The 25203-nt window shown below is 31.0% G+C and overlaps 1 protein-coding gene across 1 annotated transcript; it reads left to right on the plus strand.

Moving 5' to 3' along the window:
- The first annotated feature begins 7350 nt into the window (after window positions 1–7350).
- LOC130826918 (uncharacterized) lies at window positions 7351–18066 on the plus strand. The gene is made up of 5 exons (XM_057692550.1): window positions 7351–7913; window positions 16115–16252; window positions 16337–16429; window positions 17338–17383; window positions 17763–18066. Exons 1-5 carry the CDS (start codon window positions 7782–7784, stop codon window positions 17894–17896), a joined length of 543 nt encoding a protein of 180 aa, XP_057548533.1. The 5' UTR covers window positions 7351–7781; the 3' UTR covers window positions 17897–18066.
- The last annotated feature ends 7137 nt before the right edge of the window (window positions 18067–25203 follow it).

Raw genomic sequence — 25203 nt, forward strand, 5'->3', positions numbered from 1 at the left:
TCTAGTTACAACAAAAACACTCAATTACCCTTACAAGGCCAATTCTTAAGAAGATTAAAATTAAGTAGTTGCTCAAGAAAAATATAATGAATTAATTGGCATTAAAATAACTTTGAATATTTTTCTTATTTTGATCTCACCTTAAGGACACTCTAAGATGGATGATTCGCTTAAGCGTAGCTTCCCTCGTTTATAAAGAGAACAGCCATCAATGCACTCAACCCACGATTTCCATGTAGTGCACTCACCCCATGACTTCCATTTACTTGCTCCCAAAGAAAATTGGGAAGTTATTGAAAGTAGAGGTGTAAAAGGACTGCGGTTCTCTTGTACGGTTAATAGTACATGAGTCACTAGGAAGATCCTAAATTATAGGAGACTTGTTCAAAGTAGAGAATAATTCTCTTGGGTGTCCGAATTTATAGGAGACTAATTCAAAGTGAGGAATAAGTCTTCTCCATATTTTTAGGCGTTTAAAAAAAACTTTTTGCCAATTAATAAATTAGTTTAATTAAGCAACTAATTAAACTTTTAACCTTTTACATTAACCAAAAACAGAAAACGTAATTTTCGTAACTTCCAGTCAATGTCTTCTTCAGACCTGTATCGTGGGGAACAGCGTACTATCTCCATCTACAACTTTCGTCAGAGTGTTTACTCTAGGAACAGTAAGCTGACTTCTAAAGCAATTGTCCAACTTCTTGGATATTCAAGACACGTACAGCTTCCACGAACAAAGTCATAGGCTTCATCAACGATTAACACAATCGGATATTCACCTACAAAACAATCTCTAAAACATGTTTGTTTATTTAGAAGTGAAGTCATCATCAAAACCTAAGACGCCAACACTATGCATTTCCATACATGCTAGTGATGCCCCAATATAATACAAAAGTTATGTTTAATGATATGATTATGCTAAGCATGTTTTACCCATGTGGGAAATATTATGATTTGATTTTGCTAAGTTGCAAATAAAGAAAGTTTTGCTATGTGCAAATAAAAGATATTTATCATATGGAAGAAGTTAATACTTTTGACTTTCAAATGCTTTTGAAATTACAAGATATATATTATGTACAAAAAATGTTTTAGCCTAAATGGCGGGTACATATGCCACAGCAAATGTTGTGTACATGATTAAAAGGCTCACCAATGATGAGCGCGTATTGTTCACAATACCATTGTGTTACACTTGCCGGACATGTCACGGACAGTAGACCGACTACCAAACGAGTCACAGGATGACTCATAGAGTACCCATGTAAAATTATGATATGAGTTTGAAATTGATTTGGATCCATTGAGATCTTAGGTTTTATGATGAAAAATGAGAATTTGAAATGACTATAGAGCCATTGAACTGGATTTGAATCATAATATGATTTATCAAATGAAAAAGCATATTACTCAAGTAAAAAAAAGGTTTTAATAACTTGTTTGACGGACACCAGTGTGTTTATACTCAGCCTTTTTGCTGATACTATGCTTTGTATGTTTTTCCAATGGTTTTGTTTTTAGAGTAAACCCCTATAGCACCTCGACGGAGAATGGATATGCGAGCGGAAGATGAATCCGAGTTAGAGTATGACTCCCTTTTTTTTAGATCTCTTTATTGTATTTTAGAGACTATTAGTTTAGATTTAGACTAATTTAAGGATGTAATTTGAACTTTGGACTTATTTCAATTTGGTTGTAATTTTCCTATATTTTGGACAGTTAAGACTTTCGTTATATTGCTTTGGTTTGGTTCAAGTATTATACTTGGATATTGGTTTGACCTCTAAGTAACCCCTTAATTGTGTTGGCAAAAGTAAGCTTTCGCTTGATTAATACTAAATTCCAGTTAGTGTTTGCCTTCATAATTCGAGGCGGTTGCAAAATCATGAGAAAAGAATTATGTAAAATTACTCATGACATAATTCTTCTAACAAATTAAATTTTTGTTAAGAATTATAAATCATGAAAACTAAAAAAAAAAAAAAAAAAAAGACATACACATAAACACAATTCTTTCTAACAAATTAAATTTTTGTTAAAGAAATGAGTAATGTATGAAAATAACGAAAATAAAACTGAGAACAATAATTATTTTAATACAAATAAAAATAAACTTTGATTAAAGAATTAAAATTTCAAAACTTACAATTTCAAGGATTGAAGATTGAATAATACAATTGAACACCCACAACTCAACTTAAGAATTTTCCTCACTTTTTTCCTCTCAATATTACAATTGGCCAAAAAAATTGAAGCAAAAAGTGAAGAAAATTTTCTGATTTTTTTGTTGTGAGTAGAGATTCAAAATAAGTTTAATTATCAACCTTAATTCCACCCTTAACGCGTAACTAATTATCCCCATAATTAGCATTAAGGGAGGAGTTACAACCTCCCCAAACGTCACTCACAACCGGCTCCCCCTTCACCAAAGTTATTATTATTATTTTTATTTTTATTAATTAATTAATTGTTCGTTTTAATTGTTAGAAGAAAAGCTGTTACGCGATAAACTTGTTACGCGATAACACATGCGTACCAATTAATAATTAATTTTAGTTAAATAATTAAACAATCAATTAACTAATTAAATTAAATAATCAAATAATTAATTAAATTAAATAATTATATTTTTTCGATATTTTGACGGGGTGTTACACACTCTTACAAATGAAGTATTACAATTAAGAGATAAAACAAAAGGCTATGTGTTTGATGATTTCTTAGATTAACATGAGAGCTCTCTATATATAGTACTAAGTACATTCAATGAGATTACAACCTTAATTCTGAGTATTAACCACTTTGAAACAGCTCTAAGATGTTAAAGGGACAAAAACAACAATCTATGAATCGTCAGAAGATCCGCTCGACCAAAACAGAGGCTCGCTCAGTTGAGCGGCTTGTTCGAGCGAGCTACAGCAAGCTACTAGAAGTATTATGTTTGTTCGCTCGACCCACTCAGGAGCGCGCTCGGTCAAGCGACCATCGGTGTGCCTTCTGACAGTTTATGTTCAAGCAAAGCATCTTCAAAAAAACTTTTGTACTTCTTCATTAAACATCATCAAGACCCATAACTCTCATGATTACTTCAACAAATAAGTTACACTTAAACACCACAATCATTAAGTTACTAACTTAATTTCCATTCCATAGGATTTCATCCCATCACTTACATATATGAATGCACACATTAATTTTGCACTGAAGTCACGCCATTCATAACAATCTCCACCTTGACTTGAGTTGACCCAAGTCAGAGTATTCATCAATCCACTTCATCTTACAAGAATATAAACAAGTTTAAAGTAACATACACACCTCAAATGCCCCCTAAAGAGCATTACTTCAAGCAAGGAGCTAGACCAACCAAGTCAGCACACAAATCAAACTTGGTTGTAGGTAATGGCTTTATCATCATGTCGGCCAGGTTATCTTTAATATCAATTTTCTTCAAAATCACCCTTTTGTGCTCAACTTCATCCCGGATGAAATTACACTTGATATTAATGTGTTTAGACCTTCTATGAAATGTATTTTGATTTCTAGCCAAGTGAATTGCACTTTGACTATCACAATGCACACTTACCGAACACACTTTGTTGCATATCTCACCAACAAGACCTTTGAGCCACTTTGCTTCTTTGAAAGACTCGGAAATAGCTATGTACTCTGCTTTAGTTGTTGAAAGGGCAACCACATCTTGTAACGATGATTGCCAACTTACTTCCGAACCACCCAATGTGAACACAAATCCACTTGTGGATTTTCTATTATTAAGATCAACTCCATAATCCGAGTCACAAAACCCGGTTAGCTCGCTTGAATCCTTCCCATACATGAGACAAACATTAGAAGTACATTTCAAATACCTCAATAACCACTTAAGTGCCTCCCAATGTCCCTTCCCCGGATTAGACATATACCTACTTACCAAATTCTCCGCATGAGCTATATCGGGTCTAGAACATACCATGGCGTACATCACACTACCAACAACACTAGTGTATGGGATTCTTACCATTGGTCTTCTTCCATCTTTGTTATTGGACACAATCTCTTAGACAATTTGAAATAAGAGGCAAGAGGAGTAGACACACCTTTACCATCATCCATGGAGAAGCGTTGCACAACTTTCTCAATGTACTTCCTTTGGCTAAGGTATAAGACACCCTTAGCCCGGTCTCTCAAAATCTCCATTCCAAGAATCTTCTTGGCTTCACCAAGATCCTTCATATCAATTCACCTGAAAGCAACACTTTCAAGTTCTCTACCTTAAACAAAGAACTACATGCTACTAGCATATCATCAACATATAAGAGCAAATACAACAAAGAACCATTTTTAAGTTTCTTAAGATAAACACAACTATCATAAGAACTTCTAACAAAATCATGTGAAATCATGAAAGAATCGAACCTCTTTTACCATTGCCTTGGCGGTTACTTCAACCCATACAATGATCTTTTCAATCTACATACATGACCTTCCTTACCAGCAACCGCAAAACCTTCCGGTTGCTTCATAAAAATTTCCTCTTCAAGCTCACCGTGAAGAAACGCCGTTTTAACATCCAGTTGATGTAACTCTAAATCCTCCGTCGCCACCAAAGTTAGTAGTGCCCTTGTAAAAGAGTGCTTCACGACCGGTGAAAATACCTCATAAAAATCGACACCCTCAATTCGAGAGTAGCCATTTGCTACTACCCTTGCTCTGTAGATGGGAGGAACACCACTAGAAGGACCCTCCTTTCCTCTTGAATATCCATTTGCACCCAACAATCTTCTTTTTCTTTAGTACTTCAACGATATTCCAAGTGTCATTCTTTGCAAGTGATTCCATCCCTTGCTTCATGGCTATCAACCATTTGCTTGAGTCATTTGAGGCCATAGCCTCCTTATACGTACTTGGTTCATGCAACCCTTCGACTTCGCTAGCAATGTTGAGAGTATATGCAACATAATCACACTCTTCAATGTACCTCCTCGGAGCCACGATCTTCCTCTTTTGCCTTGTTGTGGACAAAGGAGGAGACCTTTGTTGAACATCATCATTATCTTCATCAATATTGGGAGGTTGAACCTCCACTTGTACATCAATAGGATCATTTACAACATTATCAATGGGCTTTTCTACACTAGCGACTAGCATGCTATTTTCATTAAATACAACATCTCTAGAAGTAATAATTCTTTTTGACTCATTACACCACACCCTATACCCCTTTACACCCACTCCATACCCCATAAAAGTGCATTTTCTAACCCTAGGTTCTACTTTTCCATCATTTACATGAATATAAGCTGGACAACCAAAAACTCTAAGACTAGAATAATTTACCAAAGTGTTATACCAGTCTTCTTGTAGTGATTTGAATTTCAAGGCGGTATGAGGTGAGCGGTTGATCAAATAACATGTTGTGGCCACCGCTTCATTGCTTCCCCAATTTGGCTTTGTTTAGCATACACCGAGCCCTCTCCAACAATGTTTGTTCATCCTCTCCGCAACACCATTTTGTTGAGGACGCCCTGCACAAGTTCTATGTCTCACAATACCTTTACTAGAATAATATTGAAGAAATTTATTATCAACAAATTCAAGACCATTATCGGTTCTCAAGGTCTTGATGCTCCTATCGGTCTTTTTCTCTATCATTTTCTTCCATTCCAAGAAAACATCAAAAACTTCATTGTTTTGTTTAATGAAATAACACCATGCTTTTCTTGAGAAGTTATGTATGAAAGTTAACAAGTAATTACAACCACCAAGGGAGGGCTTTCTTGAAGGCCCCCACAAATCAGAATGAATATAGTCTAGGATTCCTTTAGTGTTGTGTATGGCGGGCTTGAAACTAACCCTTTTGTATTTTCCATAAACACATTGTTCGCAAAATCCAAGGTTCCCGAACTTTTTACCATCAAATAAACCTTGTTTAGAGAGTTCAAACATACCTCTTTCTCCCATGTGACCAAGTCTCAAGGCCCTAAGCTTTGTTTCATGATCGAACATTGTGTTTGTGGAAATATTCGCTGAGCCTAAGATAGTTGAACCTTCAAGAGCATACAAACTCCCATTCAACTTTCCCTTCATCAGCACAAGTGATCCTCTAGCAATCTTCACAACTCCATCTTCACAAGTGATTCTACATCCGATTTTATCAAAAGTACCCAAAGATATGAGATTCTTTTTCAAACCCGGAACATACCTTACATCGGTCAAGTATTTTGTTTGTTCGCTTGACCCACTCAAGAGCTCGCTCGGTCGAGCAACCATCAGTGTGCCTTCTGACAGTTTCTACTCGAGCAAAGCATCTTTAAAAAAACTTTTGCACTTCTTCATTCAACATCATCAAGACCCATAACTCCAATGATTACTTCAAAAAATAAATCACACTTAAACACCACAAACATTAAGTTACTAACTTAATTCCAATCCCATAGGATTCCATCCCATCACTTACACATATGAATGCACGCATCAATTTTACCCTCAAGTCACACCATTCATAACAATTCTAATAGATTCGTTTCAATTATACTCCATAATAATAAATATATTCGTATAACAGATATATTCATATACTCGATAGTCGTATAATAATGTTTATACTCGTATGACTTATAATAGTTATAAGTTATATAATAATAAATATATCCATATGTCTAATAATAATTATAAGTTACAATGCAATGATCAATCGGTAGTCGTATAATAATAGTTATACTCGTATAACTAATAATAGTTGTAAGTTACATAATAATAAATATGTATCTGTATGTCTAATAATAATAATTATAAGTTACAACGCAATGATCAATCAATTGTCGTGTAATATCAATTAGTGTAGCATTTACAAAATTGAAATATCGACTTATCTAATCTATGCCATAAGGCCTAGATTAAGGGAGTATTTATTATCTTCATAAACTAACTTTATTTATGGATTTTCTTCTTTATTTTATTGTTTTTACTTACTTTAATTAATGTATACATGAAATTATTATTTCCAAGAGCATATTAAAAGAGAATATAGTAAGCTCATTAAAAATTTTAATGCTCTTAACCTATGTTATTGTGGCATTGGTTAGAAAAACCCTTGAAATATATACATTGTAAGATATTTAAAATGAATGCGTAATGATCGTATACACTATTCCCTCTATTTTTTATCTATTTTTTTTATTATTGTTGATATTGTTTTTTTTACTTTTAATGTCTAAAAAGAACTTTTTAAAAATTCTAATTATTATGAGTTATATGTTTATAAAAATAATATAAAAATATAATTTAATATAAATTGATCAATAAAAATTATATACAATAATGCATATTAATGGTCAATAATCATCCCGTTGAACATCAAAAATCAAAATAACAAATATGTAAAAAAAAAAAAATAAAAACCAATTTGTACTAAATAAGCGAAATAATAATATAAAATTACACTTTTAACTTCCTAAGAAAGTTAATACAATATTTTAATATAATTTCCTGATACAATACCTAATGTTATACTATGTAACATAGTACAACTATAGCCTGTACAACACTACAATGATGAAATTTTTTTGTTTTCTTCACTCTGTTCTCCATCTAATATTACCGGCGGTGGTCTCTTCAATAGTGAATTTTTTTTTCTTTTTCTTCGAACTTCATCAGCGGCGGTATTTGATCTCAATCACAGGCAGTCTTTGATCACCATCACCGGCAGTTTTGATCTCCATCAACTGGTATTCTTTCAATCTCCATCACTTTTGCTCTTCAATTATCTCTTTTCTCAAATGTTTAAAAGGTATCAAAACCCGAATCGGCATCACTGGCGATTTGAGTCGCGAATCCTCACGACTCCGACACGGACATTTTCGATCGGAGACCGGAGGTTCAATCCGCATTTTGCGCTTCAATGCTACAAGGTTTATTTCTAGCTTAACTTGGAGTCCATTGTCTTGAAAGTTACACTAACTTGTGATAATATTAAATTAGTACTAATAATTAGTTTTATGTTTTTATTTTGTTATTCAATTCACCATGTTTAAGTAAAGAGGGACAAAAATAAATATGTTATTATATTCCTACAAACTTTTTAAATAGAAGAAACAAACAAACTAGTCACAAAGTGTCCTATAAAAATAGGACATGACATTCACTAATTAAGTTGGAAAACATGTCCTACTAAGATAACAACAAATTCCAATAAATAATGGATCCTAAAAGATAGCAACTAATTAATTTGAATCATTCCATGCTCCCCCTAAATTCAAAGTTACTTATAATTGTAACTTTTTTATCTAAAAGCTAGCTATTTTAAATTTTAAATCAAATCTCAACACTCCCCCTTGTTTTAAAATTTTCTTCTTCATTTTCATAGAGCATCTATCTTCATGATTTGTGAAGCACTTTTTTTTATATCGCAACACACTTCTCATCACCAAAAATTATTGGTGCACATCTCATCATCCTTATAATTATGTTCATGCATATTATCAACAATTATAGATTCTTTGAACACTTCTCTCTATGGTGTACATTATCACCCAAATTTATTGAAAATTTTTTTTCCATGACCACTTGTGTCATTGTTTCTTTCTCATCATTGATTTTTTTTTCTTTCTTTGATACACTTCTCATCAACCTTCACCTTTGTATGATGGACTGTTTATCAACTTCTATCTTTTATTTTATTTTATTTTTGAATTAATTGTGAATACAACCTTCAAGTTTAAAGCTTTTGCAAATAACAGCCTCAATGTTAATTTTTTGTGAATAATAGCCTCGAAAGTATCAAAGCATACGCCATTCAAGCCAAGTGATCGTTGACCAACCCACATAACCTTTGACCAGCCTAAATGACCGTTGACCATTACTAATCACCTTTGATTTTTAATCACCTTTGATTTTTATTCACTTTTGACTTTCCTAATGACCAATTGTATTCTTGTGTTTTAGCACTTTAACGTCAATTTTACCCATAATAACAATATTTTTTCGAAAAACGGACTTCACGATTATCATTTTAGGATAACTTTTTTGAAAATGTGGTCGAAACAAGTACTTATTTTCCTATTTTTCGGCACATAGATTTAAAAAGATATTTAACGTCGTTTTTACCCATCATAACAATATTTTTTCAAAAAACGGTCATCGCATTTATCCTTATGGAATAACTTTTTCGAAAATTCGGTCGAAACAAATACTTATTCTCCTATTTTTCGGCACATAGACTAAAAAAGATATTTAACGTTGCTTTTATCCATCGTTAAAGATATTTTTTCAAAAAACGGATGTCACATGCCCTTAAGGGGTAATTCTTTATTTTTTTTATGTACATCTCACCCAATAACTAATCATAGAGAAATTTAATCTCTCATCCCTTCTTTACTCTTATCTCACAAGCATGGATCATAAGGCTCTTGACTCCACTAAGTTGGGAAAAAATTAAAGAAAGATAATATGGTAGAGTGATAAACGTAAAACATAAAACTACTACATTTATCAATCAGAAAAATAGCTAAACTATAGGCTTATAAATTCATAAATACCTAGCTAATTAAAAAAAACTAACTCTAGATAAAGGATCAACATGATACCACTAATTCCGATATTGTTAGCAACTAATTTAATGGGTCAACATGATCCCACTAACTCTCATATTTCTAAAAACTTAGTAAAATAAGTAATTGTTAATTGATTAGCTATTGACGTTTTGCAATTTCAAGAACAATGATGGTTTCTTTACACATTGTTTAACATATTCTTTAGTACTTTTTCAATTTGTGATTATTGTTCAATTCTGCCATTAGGGTTTTTTAAGATTGATTGTGATCTTGTAATTTTAGTTGTGTTTATGGGTGATAAAATTCAAGTCATATTGGCATTTGAGTTCACAACAGCCAACATATAGTAGTTCTGTTTGTATTTTATTGTTAATTCTGTCTCGTCGTCCTAACCATCATCATCATAATCATAATTGTTAATGCAAGTGCCAATCTGATGACTTGGTACATATTATCAAACATGTCTTCTCTTGTACTTTGGAGACGAATGGTGAGGATGTGTCGAACTATGATATTTTAAGGTTTGGAACGATCAATGAAGTGATCCATGTGGAGCGTTTCAGGCTTCATTAAGGTGAGGAACCATGCCTTGAGGTAAGGCATGGGAAGTGAATTGCTAGAACAAGGCAACACATAAAAACAATCTAGAAGGCAGAAGACTAATTTGCTTGTCCGAGCAAACTATGCAGCAACAAACAGAAGGTCGGATGGTGAGTAGCTTGTTGGAGGAGTGTATTAGCTCGTTTAATCACATGCTTTGGATTTCATTTCTGGTAGTTTCAACTATGGTTTATGCATTGATGGGTGCAATATGTTCTTTGTTTAATGTAATGTTATTGTGATGTTAATTGTGCATTGATTGGTGAGTTAAGTGAGGAATCTACAACGATGTGTGAGCCTCTGTATAAGGGTACATCATTCATAGAATCAAATAACCACAACAACACAAAACACAATTGTTGAGAGGGCTAGTTCATATGCAAAGAAGCTAGGGTGTGTAAACCAAAAGAGTGTCCTTTCTTTGAATTAGTATTTGTGATTATAAAAGGTTATTCTCAAGATAGGGAGGGTTATTTATATTTTATTATTGAATCATTATAAATAAACTATTGTTGAGGGGGAGGTTTCAAATATACCTCATAAAACAATTTTTTCTTTCTTCTATTGTTTCTTATTGTATTTCTCATCTTATTTTTCATTAATATAACATCTCGAAACTTTCATTTCAATTGGTATCAGAGCGTAAACTGTGTCGTGGGAAAATTGGTGAGAGAAAGCAAGGTTAAAGTGTAGGAAAAACAAAATGAGTAAAGGGGGAAAGCTCTATATTTTGTTGTTTGGATATAGAATCTATAAAAGAGTCCTATGGTGGATTAGTTGGTTCAACAAGGCATCATTGATGCTCTTAAAAAGGAGATACCAACTAATATAGAGGAAGGAAGATGGACACCAATGAAGAAGACGGTAAGTACAATTCCGCTTGCCATTGCACCAAAAATCAAGAACGATCATTATTTGAAAAAGACTTATCCAATGAGTTGTTGGAGAAACTTTAAATCGTGTATGCTTCCAAATTCCTAACCAATAAACTTTGGTTGTGGTGGGAGTTATACCAATGCATGAACGATGAAGATACAACAATGCAAGACCACATCAACACATTCAACAAGTTGGTGTGCCAATTATTGAATGTTGATGAAAGGTTGATGGATGAATAGCAAGCCTTACTCCTTTTGGCTTCACTTCCCAAGGACTATAGAAATATAGTCCATAGATAAGGACTCTATTACTCTTGATCAAGCATTGGTGGTGTTGAGAGAGAGTGATAGGTTCATGGTAAGAAGAGAGGGGGAAGAAAAGAAGAGTGTTGGGGATGGCTTGTATAGTAAGGGTTCTAATAGAGGTAGAACCAAGGAAAAGAGATATCAAGGAAAGGGAAAGTCTCAAGGGAAGGGTGACCTTAGTGACAATGAGTATTGCTACTATAAGAAAAAGAGGCATATACAAATGATATGCAAAGAGATGAAAGGGGACCTTAAGAGAATGACAAGCTTAAGGGATAAAGGGAGAAAAGAGTATAAGAATAGCAAAAATGCCACTCTAGGCGTTGTGGGTAATGATGATGAAGACTATGCAGGAGTAGTTTAGAGTAAGCAATGGGTAATTGGCTACGAATGTTCATTCCATATATGTTGTGAGAAGGACAAATTTCTAAGCTTAAAATGTGTGATGAAGACCTTGTTACTCTACCAAATGCTGAGAGGGTGAAAGTAGAAGGTTTGGAAAGTTGATTATTAAGACACATAGAGGCTTCAAGAGAAGACTTGGTGATGTGAGGTATGCACCTAAGTTTGAGAGGAACCTCATTTTAGCGGGGAGATTGGAGTCTAAGGGATGGACTTTCAAAGCAAGTGGAGAGACTTTGAAGGTGAAAAGTGAAAGCCTTGGGCCCATGAAAGGAAAACGAAGTGAGAGAAACTTGAATGAGTTACAAGTCGGAAGTGGTTGCCTAGGACACAAAAGTGATAATAATGTTGTATGTGAGTCGACAAAGAATTTGAGGATGGTGTAAGAGTTTTGAACTTTCGGGGGAGATTGTTAATGCAAGTACCATAACTCATGACTTTGAACATATTATCGAACATGCCTTGTTTTCTACTTTGGAGAAGAACGTTGAGGATGTGTCGACTTATGATGTTTTAAGGTTTGGAATGATCAATGAAGTAATCGATGTAGAGCGTTTGAGGCTTCATTAAGGTGACAAACCATGCCTTTAACGAGGCAAGGCATGGGAACTGAGTTTCTCAAACAAGGAAAAGCGTGAAAATATCCAGAAGGTAGCAAAATGATATGCTCATTTGAGTAAGCAACCTGCTCGTCCGAGTTAACTGTGCAACAATAAACAGAAGGTCGGATGATGAGCAGTTCATTCATGTAGTGTATAAGCTCGTTCGACTACAGTTTACGTATTAATGGGTGCAATATATTCTTTTTTTAATGTAATGTTAATATGATGTTAATTGTGTATTGATTGGTGAGTTAAGTGAGGAATCTACAACGATGTATGAGCCTCTATATAAGGTACATCATTCATAGAATCAAATAATCACAACAACACAGAGGGCTAGTTCATATGTAAAGAAGCTAGGGTGTACATGTAATCCAAAAGAGTGTACTTTTTTTGAATTAGTATTTATAATCTTAAGAGGTTGTTCTCAAGATAGGGAAGGTTATTTAAATTGTAATGTTGAATTATTATAAATAAACTATTATTGAGGGGGCGAAATCCAAGATACCTCATAAAAACATTATGTCTTTCTTCCAGTGTTTCTTATTGTATTTTTCATCTTGTATTTCATTGATATAACCTCTTGAAACTTTCATTTCAATAATCAATCACATGTTAAGGTTTAGTCCTTGATGTGAAATTTTATTTAACCGCAAGTGAACACGTGTAGCTACGGGTTGACCACAAGGAAGTTAGGACAAAGAACTTGCTAATCTAATAACTATAGGTTAGTTGTTTATCTAACAAACAAGGAATGCAATGAAAATTAGTCTAGAAAAATACAAGATAAAAAGATATAGAGTGTTAGGAGTCTCCTAAATTCTTGTATAATCAGAATTCTATCAGTGTATATAAAATGTCGAATTAATTGTGTGATTAAATAGGATCTTGTTAATCTCAACGTCTCGCTCTGTTGATTAACTATTAGATTTAGACCTTATTAATTTAATTCTCACACACTAGTTTTATAGAATAAATTAATAAGATTTTAACTAAAATGTACCCTAAACCAAAGTTAATCCTAATCTCACACGCTAGTTCTATTGATTAGTCCAACAAAGCATATATAATTTAAGGTTATTAGTTAAATCACTTTGATCCTAACTTTATAGACACTTTCAATGGTCAAATTATATTTGCATTATAGGTTTAAACCCTAACCCTTAAAAAAGGATCTACTCAATATTGATGATGAAAATAATAAATAAAAACCCTAGCATGAAACTAAGCATGATAAAAGATGATAATAATAAAAATTTCAAGAAAAAACAATAATTAAAATATAAGAGACACAAATCCGGATCTAAGAGAGACAAATTATGATGAACAATACTACTTTTATTGAATGACATTTACTAGAAAAAAAAAACAATAATTTAAGTTTTACAAGGAAAGATTAAACTAATACAAATTTCATAAAGAAAGAATAAACTTATCAAAAAGAAAATTAATGACAATAAATTAAATGACTAAAGAACGCTTACAAAAGTTAACATGGTGTTCAATGGAGAAGAAGATGAAGGAGTTAGAATAAGGAAGAATAAGGAACCCCTATAAGGAAGGTTTGCTCAATTTATACTAAGAAGGACTTAACCCTAGGGACTAATGAAAAATTAATTAAAAAATTAAGAAAATATGCCGCTTAAAGAAATCATGTGCAACCCAGGGTTGAATCGGCTAAGTCAATTTTGCAAGATGCTTCATTGCAGCCGAGTCGACTTTTGGTGCTGAAAAATCACAATAAACTTCAAACGGTCGCCATTTCTTGCTCAGTTGTAGGAATCGGGCATGTAATATGTTGTTGGAAAGATCTTGAAGTCTAGTTTCCAATTCCTTAAACCGTGAATTAATAAGATCTTCCTATCATAAATTATGATAAAAAAAGTGAACATATATTAAATTTCACCTCAACTTTTGCATTATAAACTCTCTTCTATTCTTTTGTTCATATTCTTTGTAAAACATCTTCAACCGTGCTAAAATTCCCTTAGTAAACGACGACATCACTAAATCCATAAGAATCATGCTTAAAACAATCATAACCACTCAAAATCTACACGAATAACCAAAATGGGTAACGTAGCATAAATCCTCAAAAAAAGCACGAAATTACTAACAACGTCCATCATTAATGACTAATAAATGATATAAATAAGTGTTAATAATTGCACTTATCACCTTAAATATAAATTTAATAAATTCCTATTCCTCTTGATCAATCCTTTTCTGTTACGCCTTGCAAGTTCTAGTGTGAGTGCGTTGGGAGGCCTTTAGCATATCATTTTGTAGTGTCTTAAGGCGTTCCTTGACTTATACAAGGAATTGGCAGAAGGCTATGGGTTATAGACGACAGATTGACAGACTGGGTACAGGCTTGTCAAAAAGATGATCAAAGCATCATATTCATACCTTATTTCTTTGAAAATATACCCACTGCCTTACTTTGGCGGTGATGGGGGAGATTGCCTGTTGACTGTAAGTTTACTTTACAAGTAAATTGCGCGCAACCAGACACAATATTGTGTCTCTCATGCTTCTTAAAATACGAATTCTTAAGTCATTGATACTTTTATTTTATCCTACTTGTAGTGGATATTTGTTTATATCTCAGCATGTGGACATTAATATTGTACCAACCTCTTCTGTTAGCTAATTGCCTTATTACCTAAGTTTGCAAATACCTAGTCAGTTATTGGTCCTTGATACTTCCTGAACTCATGCTTTATTTTGTGTTATAGGGTCCTCTAGACAAACACAAGTTTATACTTGAATTTGTTATAGTGTAATAGGCATAAGTAGAAACCACTCTTGATCTTCATACGTGTTTTGCTATTCCTTTACAGTGTTACTATCACCAATGTGATGTGTGAGACTTGAGAGTGCATCTAACTGTCTGGCACTACTATTCTCGACTCTTGTGTAGGAGTGGTCATCATGTTGGTTTATCGTCGTGATTGGGTAGACTTAGTGAAGGGGATAGAAAATAGTGGTACTAGGCCTCGAGAGAACTTTTCACAGTGGATTCACAAGTTTCGTTTGTAAACTAATTAGCCATTTATTATTTCAAGTCAAGCAAAAAACAATTTTTATGTAAATGATATATCAAAAAAAAAAAAAAAAACTTTGGAGTTATGTAGTTGAAACAAGGCATAGGGACTTATTTGTCCTTGGAATAAAAGTATTAAAGTTGATTCACATTGTATCTATTTAGTTTATTTGAAAATTTTTACTACTAGATTAATTGTCTATACAATGTAACCTTTTCTATTTACAATGGTCTCCTTATATGAATAGATTTTCTAATAGACATGAATACCATCATATGTGTTACGTGGAGTCAGAGGATCATATATGGATTTAATAGGATGCGTAGGGCTTAGAGTTACTATAAGTGAATGTTGTACGCGCATGTGGTATTTGGTAGAACTTGGAGAAAAGAACTATTACTTATACTCTATGTAGGAGTAACTAATTCTAGTTTGAATAGGAGGATTGGTTCTTGTTCATTTTCTTTCTGAATTGTCAAAACATGTGTCGTTTTGTCCACTTGGAACATATACATGGAAACATGTCGATAATCATTACAAGGAAAGTATCATTAACACCCTTCATGTATGTATAACACCATTTTTTTTTAACTTAAAGCATAATATGTTTTAGTGTTTTTCATCGAATGCTTATTTTGGTATGTTTGATGTATGAAAAGTTTATCTTACTTGATAGGATAGAGATTCATCGAATGTTATTATTGCATGTTAATCACTAATGGAAGCATTTTAAGTGGGAGCTTCATCATGCATACTATAATCCTAATGTGACAAAGGAAAAGATGTTAGAAAAAATGCCTAAAAATGTGACAAATGAGCAATGGATTAACTTAGCTTCATATTGGTGCTCAGAAAAATTTAAGGTATTTGTACTTAGTGCATTACATTGGATACATAATTAAGTTTTGATTTTGAACATAAAAACACTAACAATAAGATATTGTTAGACATTGTCATCGCTTGGGAAAAGAACTCATGGAATACAAGATCAAGTGTGTATGATAGGCTCACAAAGTTATGCTTGTGGGAAACGTGACTTTGTAAGTATGCTTTACTATTAAATTAATTATTATTGTGAAATAAATTGAAAGTAACAAATAATAGATGGTCATGTATTAGTAAAAATTTGAAAATATGACTTCTTTGTTTAAGGGAGAATTGGCTACATGATATAAGAATTATTGTGTTAGTATGTTGCACATTGCAGTAGTAATAATTTTTCTTACTTTTCAGTCGTGTTTTACATTGCATAGAGTCATGAAGATTCTACCAACTTTATATAGTTTAAGGAGTATGGAAGAGAACCTACTAGTTTAGAATGGTAGATAAAATCACACGTTAAGAACAATGGTGGTTATGTGGATGGTACATGCACCCAGGATCGTTTATGGTATGTAACAAGCTATTAATCATAATATCTTTAACCTTTATGCAATTTCACATATACATATATATAATTGTGATATGTTGTAGGAAATTGCTGAAAATATAGTGGACGGACGTCTTTGTACTTCAAACCAAATTCGTGAGGTGATTGAGACAAAAGTCTTTAATGAGTTGATGTACGATGCTGAAAAACCTAATCAACGTGTAGTTAGTTTTGGTGTAGGAGTTACTAGAAATCATGTGTTTGGTCCCGAAGCTCAATTTAGGAAGGCCAAATTAGGTAATGGGGTAGTGTTATTTCGAGTGAAATAATGAGTATCAAATCTTACATATTGTTTGTTGAGAGAAAAAATGGAAGTTCTTTCACAACTTTAAAAAATGAAGAACTAAAAGCTAAAAAGCATTCAATTCTTGCTCAAGTTAATCGTTTATCTTTTTCTGTAGAAAAACTTGAGCAAAGTCAAAGATAGGTAAGAATACATTAATGTAGAATGAAGATATCTAGTTTATACTTGTATAATATTATGGATTTATAATAAGTGTGCTTTATATTTAATTTTAGGTTGAGAGAATAGAAGATGGATTGCAATTTATGTACGCTCATGCTGGTATGTGATATTACTTTATTTACTTAATGCTTGTATATAATATTGTGGATTTAGAAGATAAATGATTTATTTAGTTTATATTTAATTTACTTCTAATAGTGAATTTTAACCTTTTGCTGTGTGATGCGTTTATCTTAGACTTTTGATTGTTGGAACTTGTTGATGGTCGGGTTTGGATTTGCAATGTGCAGGTGATTTTGAAAAGCTTAGAATGTGTACTTTACAAATGAAACTCTATAAGAAATTTCCTCGAATTTTCTGTAAAAGTAAAATTTTAATGATAAGGGGATTAGTGTGTTAATGATCATCACTATTAACTTGTTTCATAACACTGTTGTTTTTATAACTAAAGTAATCACCAACCCTATTTTTTTTGCAGGTTTTAGCTTTTCATCTAATACACTTGAAATCCCAAAGAAAACTTGTGGAATACTCTCAAGGATTGCTATTGAACTTCAAAAGTTGAGAAAACCTCAATACAAACTAAACTGTAGAAACAATTTAATTTGTTAGAAATGGTTATGGTTATTATTTTGTAACGGTTATCAACATTTTGATATTTGAACATATTATCCATGTTAATTTGCACCAAATATAATGAAAAATTGTAAATTGCTTTTAGGTTCAAATATATGTTAATGAGTAAATTATGGCTTAATCGCTTGATGTGGGAAAATTATATAATTTCTTTTGTTGGAAAAGTAAGCAAGCAAACCAGGTAAAGGGGTTTTAGACACTTTTGGATGACAAATAAAAATTATTATGGTGGGACTTTAGTGTTTTTAATGCTCTAATATGAATAAAAATAGTTAATTTTTCGACGCTTTAAAAATTAAATATTTTTAGACGATGAAAAGTACTTTTTAGACGCTTTTGATTGTCATAAATGGCTTGAAAAGACATTAAAAAGCAACGCAGGAAAAGTCTTGCAAAAAAAAAACGTCTAAAAGAACCTATTTTAGACAACAAAACACGTCAAAAAAAAAAGCTTCAAAATTGTTTGTGACATATTTTTTTACGGTTTTAAAAGCGTCTACAAAAAATTTTTTACACGCAAAAAATGTCTAAGGCTCAGCAAAATTCTGTCTAAAAACCATTTTTTTTGTAGAAGTTCTAAATTAGAAACATACAATATGAAGCAGTGACATTGTACTCGTCTCATTGTCAATTATTTTGCTCCATTTGCTAATGGCACAAAAACAAAAAATTCAGATATAATAGGTTAAAATAGTGGCATATTTAAAAATAAATAAAGAGATAATATAGAGATTAAAATTAAGGTGGTGGATTCAAATAAAACAAATTAAATGAAATGCACTAAAAAAATTAGTCAAATTGAGTGGGACAGTACTGCTAAAAAACATTTATATTGAATGGATTTCAATGTCTATAGAAGGTGGCATTCATACAAATTAGAGGTCCAATATTCCAAAATGTATGAGTTAACTTAACATGCCTTCCTTATAGTTTCGCGACACGATAAAAGATAGCTAAACAAGCAACACAAATAATTGTAGCAATACCCACACAACATGGGCAAAGTTAAGACTTATGTATTTGTAGTTAAAATTTTCATATCAAAATTAAATTATTTAGTGTTTGGAAATAAGAATTTCATTTCAAATTATGGATTTTAATTATGAAATCATAAATAAAGAATTTGATAAGGACAAGGTTTAGGTAGTCATTCTCAAATTCTCAACTTTTACTACTTTAAAAACAATGGTGTAATTTGATCCGAATTCAAATTTAAAATTTTTTTTATTTGCCAAACAATAAATTTAAGTCAATTTCAAATTTCCAAATATAATCATGGTGCGGCAAAAGAGTTGTAATAATTTACATCCAAATAATTGACTTTTAGTACTCATCATAGATTATTACAAAAAATCAACTTATGTAACAAACCAAACAAGTAAGGGAAACGTAAACTAGCGATTTCCTTACATTGTTATACCAAACAACATATAACCACAACCATTACCTTTACCCTTACCCTTCTTTATCAATTCCCTTTCACTTGTATTTTTTCTTTCCATACCAAACACCCCCTAAGCCTGTAATTTACAAAAGTCCTAAACTTTAAGGCTTTAATTTACAAAATATTCTGTTATAAAAAACTGATCATTTTAAAGTTATAATTAATTAACCTAAGATATTAAATATACCATAGACCAAACCAGGAGATATCTCATTATAAGACTTTCTCCTATAAAAATTTATGATTATACCATGAAGATATATTTTCCTATATTATAGACCCCACTTTTTGATAAACCTTTTTAAATTATTTTCTTTTCTTAATTAATTACAAAATTATTTTAATAAAAGTTATTTTTTTACATAAATAATTAATATGTTATCTAATAATTATCCATTGTAATTAAAAGATACTACACATCTTAATTGATTGTATATGGTAAAAAAATTAGTAAATAAGCTACAGTATTAAAAGTTTCTGTAACTAATCAATTAAAAAAATCTAATTAGAAAGATATTACATGATATGCTAAAAAATAATTTCCTAATAACAACGTGAAAAGAGCGGAAAAAATTTTATCGTAAAGTCGACATGTGTCCTAATCGTTTCTTCATTAGTATATTGTATAGATATAGATGACCACTTCATTAAATTGTAAGTAATAAATTTAACACACTAAATATAAACGGGCTAACTTAATAGAGACAATCTCATTTGATAATCAGCTATTCTTGTGAGAAACCGTCTCTCAAAGAGACGACCTCAAAATAAGAAGCCCACATTCTTATTTTATTTAATTTGTATTAATTAGACTACTTAACTCATATATTTAATACATCTCTCGAAAATCTCTCTCACAAGAATTTGTGTTTAATAATTTGTGGTTAAGAATTTTTGATAGAAACGGATGCGCATTACTTTTGCATTATTGCATGGGCCTATATTTTTCAATTATTGTACCTCATATTACAACTGCGTTAACAATAGGCCCAGGCTGGAATTTGATATTTTAAACTAAAATGATTACTCTTTTGGGAGACGGTCTTAGCTGTACAATTGGTTTAGATGTTATAATTTTTAAAATATTCTAACATACTAATTTGAACATTTAAAAGAACAATTTCAAGACTTAAAAATCCAAATTTAAGACTTAAAATGTCAATTTCATCAACTTTAATATTGAATTATCCTATTTTAAAGTTCAAATGATAATTTAATGTCCTGCAATTGGTCATTTAAATCTTAGAATTGGTTTTTTAAGTATTGAAATTGATCTTTTAAATCTTAAAACTGTTAAATTTCATGACATAAAATGTCAATTTTAAATTCTTGAAATTGGTCTTTTAAGTTTTTAAATTGGACTTTTAACTCTTAAAATTGACGTTTTAATTTATAAAATTGGTAAAAAAAAATATATGCAATTGGGCCCAATAAGACGTGTCTCACAAGTGTGACGATCTCACCCATTTTTGTGAAACTAGAAACATACAATAAGAAGCAGTGATATTTATACTCGTCTCGTTGCCAATTATTTTGCTCCATTTACTTCCGGCATAGAAATAAAAAAAATGAGGTATAATAGGATGAAATAGTGGCCTACATAAAATAAAGGATATAATATAAAGATTAAAAGTGATGGGATCAAATAAACAAACTAATTAAGATGCACTAAAATGAAAAATTGGTCAAATTAAGTGGACAGACTAGTATGAAGAAAACGTTTATATTGAATGGAATTCAAGAATCCAAAATATATGAGTTAATTGTACATGCTTTACTTGTATTTTCGCGACACGACAAAACATAATTAAACAAGCAACACCAATAATTGTAGCAATACCCGACCCGTGCAACAGAGGCGAACCTAAGATTTGTAATTAAAATGTTGATATCAAAATTAAATTAAGGATTTAGGGTGAGTGGCAAAAGAGTTGTCATATTTTATGGCGCGTTTGGTAGATATTATTAAATGGTGGTGATAAAATTATAAATTAGTATAATTTTAATTGAAAAATCTCTTGCTACCTTGACGGTTATGCTTGTCCAACTTCAATCATCTCATTTTCTTTAAATTTTCATTTCAATATATTACCACTAGGAGAGGTGGTATAAGTCGTTAATGAAAATTTGTAAACAAAAAAACTTTTTTGTGATTAAAGTTTTATTACCATGGGAATAACATAAAACTTTTTGATGAAATTTTACACTATAAATTATTTCAATTACTGTCATTTAGTACCACTAACAAAATGGACCGTTAAAATATTAGGGAACCTTTGTCAAATTTAAACGAGACCAGTAGATATGCTGACATAAATGTCGTCGTGAAGGAGCTTTACTCTTTGGTACGTAGCTTAGTTCATATATGTTTTTAATTTTCTCTACGTGGACATTAATTTTCAACTTTCTCTTTTTTAAAAACTTGTTTGTGAATTGTTTGAATAATTGATTGCCGGAATTTATGAATTAATTGACCCTCATCAATCTATAAAATATACTAATGAAGAAACGACTTGAGACACTGTGATACTGTTATTAAAAAATTTTCTGTTTTTTTTATTATTGACAGAGATATTTTCGATATTTAACTTGATATTTAAGGAAACAATTAACTCGCTAAAACATTTAATATTTGTTAATTGACTATTAGTATGTGTGATGATCTATTGAAATACTATATTTCCTTATATAAACCAAAAAAATAATATTTCATTTAAATTTTTATTTCAACTTAGATAATAAATAATCATCATATAATAAATAAGCTAACAAATTTGGCTATTTTTCCAACTAAATCATCCCTCTTATCTATTATTGTTAAAGACTTTTTAAATTTTATTTGTCTCGATTATCAATAATTACTATGAGTATATGTTTTAATATTGTTGTATAATATATTATTATTTCACTTTGATAATGATAATATCATAACAAATCTAAAGATTTAATAATTAAGTTTATATTGTAAATAAATTAATTTTAATAAATATTATCAATATTTATATTAGTAAATAGTTATAGCATCCGTGTTTTACATGGAAATCTATTTTATTAGATATTATTTATGATAATTTACTTTTACTATTTTTGTGATGCCTCTTTTGCTAATCTTTACAAAATCTTTTGTGAATTTAGTTATTACAAATAATTGACTTTTAGTACTCATTATTGATTATTACAAATAATCAACTTATGTAACAAACCAAATAAATAAGGGAAACAAAAACTAGTGATTCCCTTATGTTGTTATACGAAACAACATATAACTACAATCATTACATTTATCCTTACCCCTCTTTATCAATTCTCTTTCCCTTATATTTTTTTCTTCCCAAATCAAACATCCCCTAACGGTGTAACTCACAAAAGTTTAAACTTTAAGGCTTTAATTTACAAAATATTCTATTATAAAAACTTGATCATTTTAAAGTTATAATTAATTAATCTAAGATATTAAATTTACATTAAACCAGACCAGTACAAATAGTCTCCTCATAAGACTTTCTCATATAAAAATTTATGATTGTACCGACCATTAAAAAATAACATTTATGAAGATATTTTTTCCTATATTATAGACCCCACTTTTTCATAAACTTGTTCTATATGTTTCATCCTAAAAGTGGCCCAATAAACATTTCCATTTTGTAATTACACAAAAAGTTAGATAACTATTTTATCGTGAAAAGTTCAATATTAAAAATCTCAGTTTTTAGTGTTTTAATTCTAAGAATCCTAATTTTAAGATATTATTTAAAAATTCTAAGTTATTAAGGCATCTTATTTCAGGAATTCCCATTTATATATTATTTTAAATCCTAAACTCTTATTCATGACGTTTACATCCAAAACGTAATATAATAAATAGTCCGTTTTGTATGAAATGTCTCGCGGTGAGACGACCTTAGAATATAAAATCTATTAGTTAAAAGTTTCTATTATTTAGCTATTTAACCTAATTATGAGATATATTTTACGGTGAAACCGTCTCATATAATAATTTGTATAAAATAAATAGAAATGTTTTGTTGAGGAAATAAGATATATCTAAAATGAAAAATTAGAATATCTAATAGAAAATGCGGGAATTTTCCATTATTGCATGGGCCTACATTTCTCAATTATGGGCCTACATTGATATATTTTGTTTTGAGTTATTTTGATACCTTTTTGTAGTATGATATATTTTAGACTTTTTTTTTTTTAATGTTGAATTATTATTATTTGATAGTCTAAAAGTTATGTAGCGAACTTGCGATATTTTCGTGATTTGGCTAATTGCTATAAAGAATAATTTTTTCAAAAAAGAATTACCTATTTTCAAATTCGATGATAAAATAAGAAATATCACATAATTTTTTAAAGTTAATCGAAAAAAAATTAAATGGTAACCCATTGGGTCAAATCAAAACCACCGAAGTTCGAAGTGAGCCTACCTGAAACTGACCCGAACAAAAAATTATCTGACTAGCACTACTCTGACCCAAACCCCTATTGATTGACTGTTTTTTGGTCTATTCGGCGCAATGACATTATACTCGTGTTGTTATTAATTATTTTGCTCCATTTGCTTCTGGCATAGAAACAAAAAAATTGGAATAACAGGTTAAAAAATATTTAAAAATAGGAGAGATAATACAAGATTTGAATTGATGGGTTCATATCCAAAAATTAAAATAAGACAAATTAATTTAGACAGACTAAAATAAAAAATTCGACCATGGGACCGAGATTTAAAAGAATCACTTATGTTGATAATTTCAATGTTTATGCAAGGAGACATTCGTATAGATTAGTGGTAATATGGCCCATAAGGTAAATTAACTGAACTTGCACTATTTGTAGTTTTCCTACACGATAACGGTCGCCATCCTAAGCTACACTGATCATTGGAGCTATTCTTGTCCTTCATAGAGGAAGCTAAGAGCTACATATTTTTAGTTCAAAATTTTCATATCAAAATTAAATTAAGAATTTAAGGTGAGAGGAAAAAAATCGTCATAATTTTAATTAGAGTATTTAAGGATATTTGTAAAATTAAAAAGGAGACCGATTAACTTCAATGATGTACTCAAGGTTCAGTCATTGTTAGATTGCTACTACTCCGTTTTAAAATACTCGCATTTAATTATAATATTTTGTATGGAAAAATGTCATTATCAGTGATAAGTAATAAAAACAGAGGTAATATATACTACTTATTCACTAAATTTTGAATAAGTTACACCGGAAAGGGGTCGGATTTTTTTAATAGTTTCTTTGTTTCCTTTAAGACCTAGTGTTGCCTATATGAAGTACTCTCTCCATCCCATTGAATTTATAGCATTTGCCATTTTGGTACATTCCACTTAATTTGCATCGTTTCTATTTTTGGACAATGGCCCACCACCTCTTTTTATCTCATCCATACATTTTAACTCTCTTTTAATTTTAACTCTGTTTTAATTTCATCCACACAATTCGTTTTTTCTTTTCATTTTGTTACCGTTAAACATCTTTCTCTTAATAAACATCAATTTTTCTCATTGATTTAAACTATACAAAAACAGATGAGTACTACATATTCAATAGATTCCTATAACTGTATACTACTTCCGTTTCATTATATTTGCAACTGGTAGTGATATTTTTCCACCAGGTCCGATTCTTAGGGCTATTCGGGGTAGCCGATCACATAGGGCCCCTAGAAATCAAGGGCCTTAAATATTAGCCGGTGCTATTCATACCAGATTTTGAACAACACTTTTTAACTGATTTATTTGTAAACCTTTTTTTATATTTGTAGTAACAATACATTTTATCTTGAATTATATTTCTTAATGTGAAAATTTTTTTTCTT

This window comes from Amaranthus tricolor, chromosome 11 (assembly GCF_026212465.1).
Source record: "Amaranthus tricolor cultivar Red isolate AtriRed21 chromosome 11, ASM2621246v1, whole genome shotgun sequence".
In the NCBI taxonomy this organism is placed as follows: domain Eukaryota; kingdom Viridiplantae; phylum Streptophyta; class Magnoliopsida; order Caryophyllales; family Amaranthaceae; genus Amaranthus; species Amaranthus tricolor.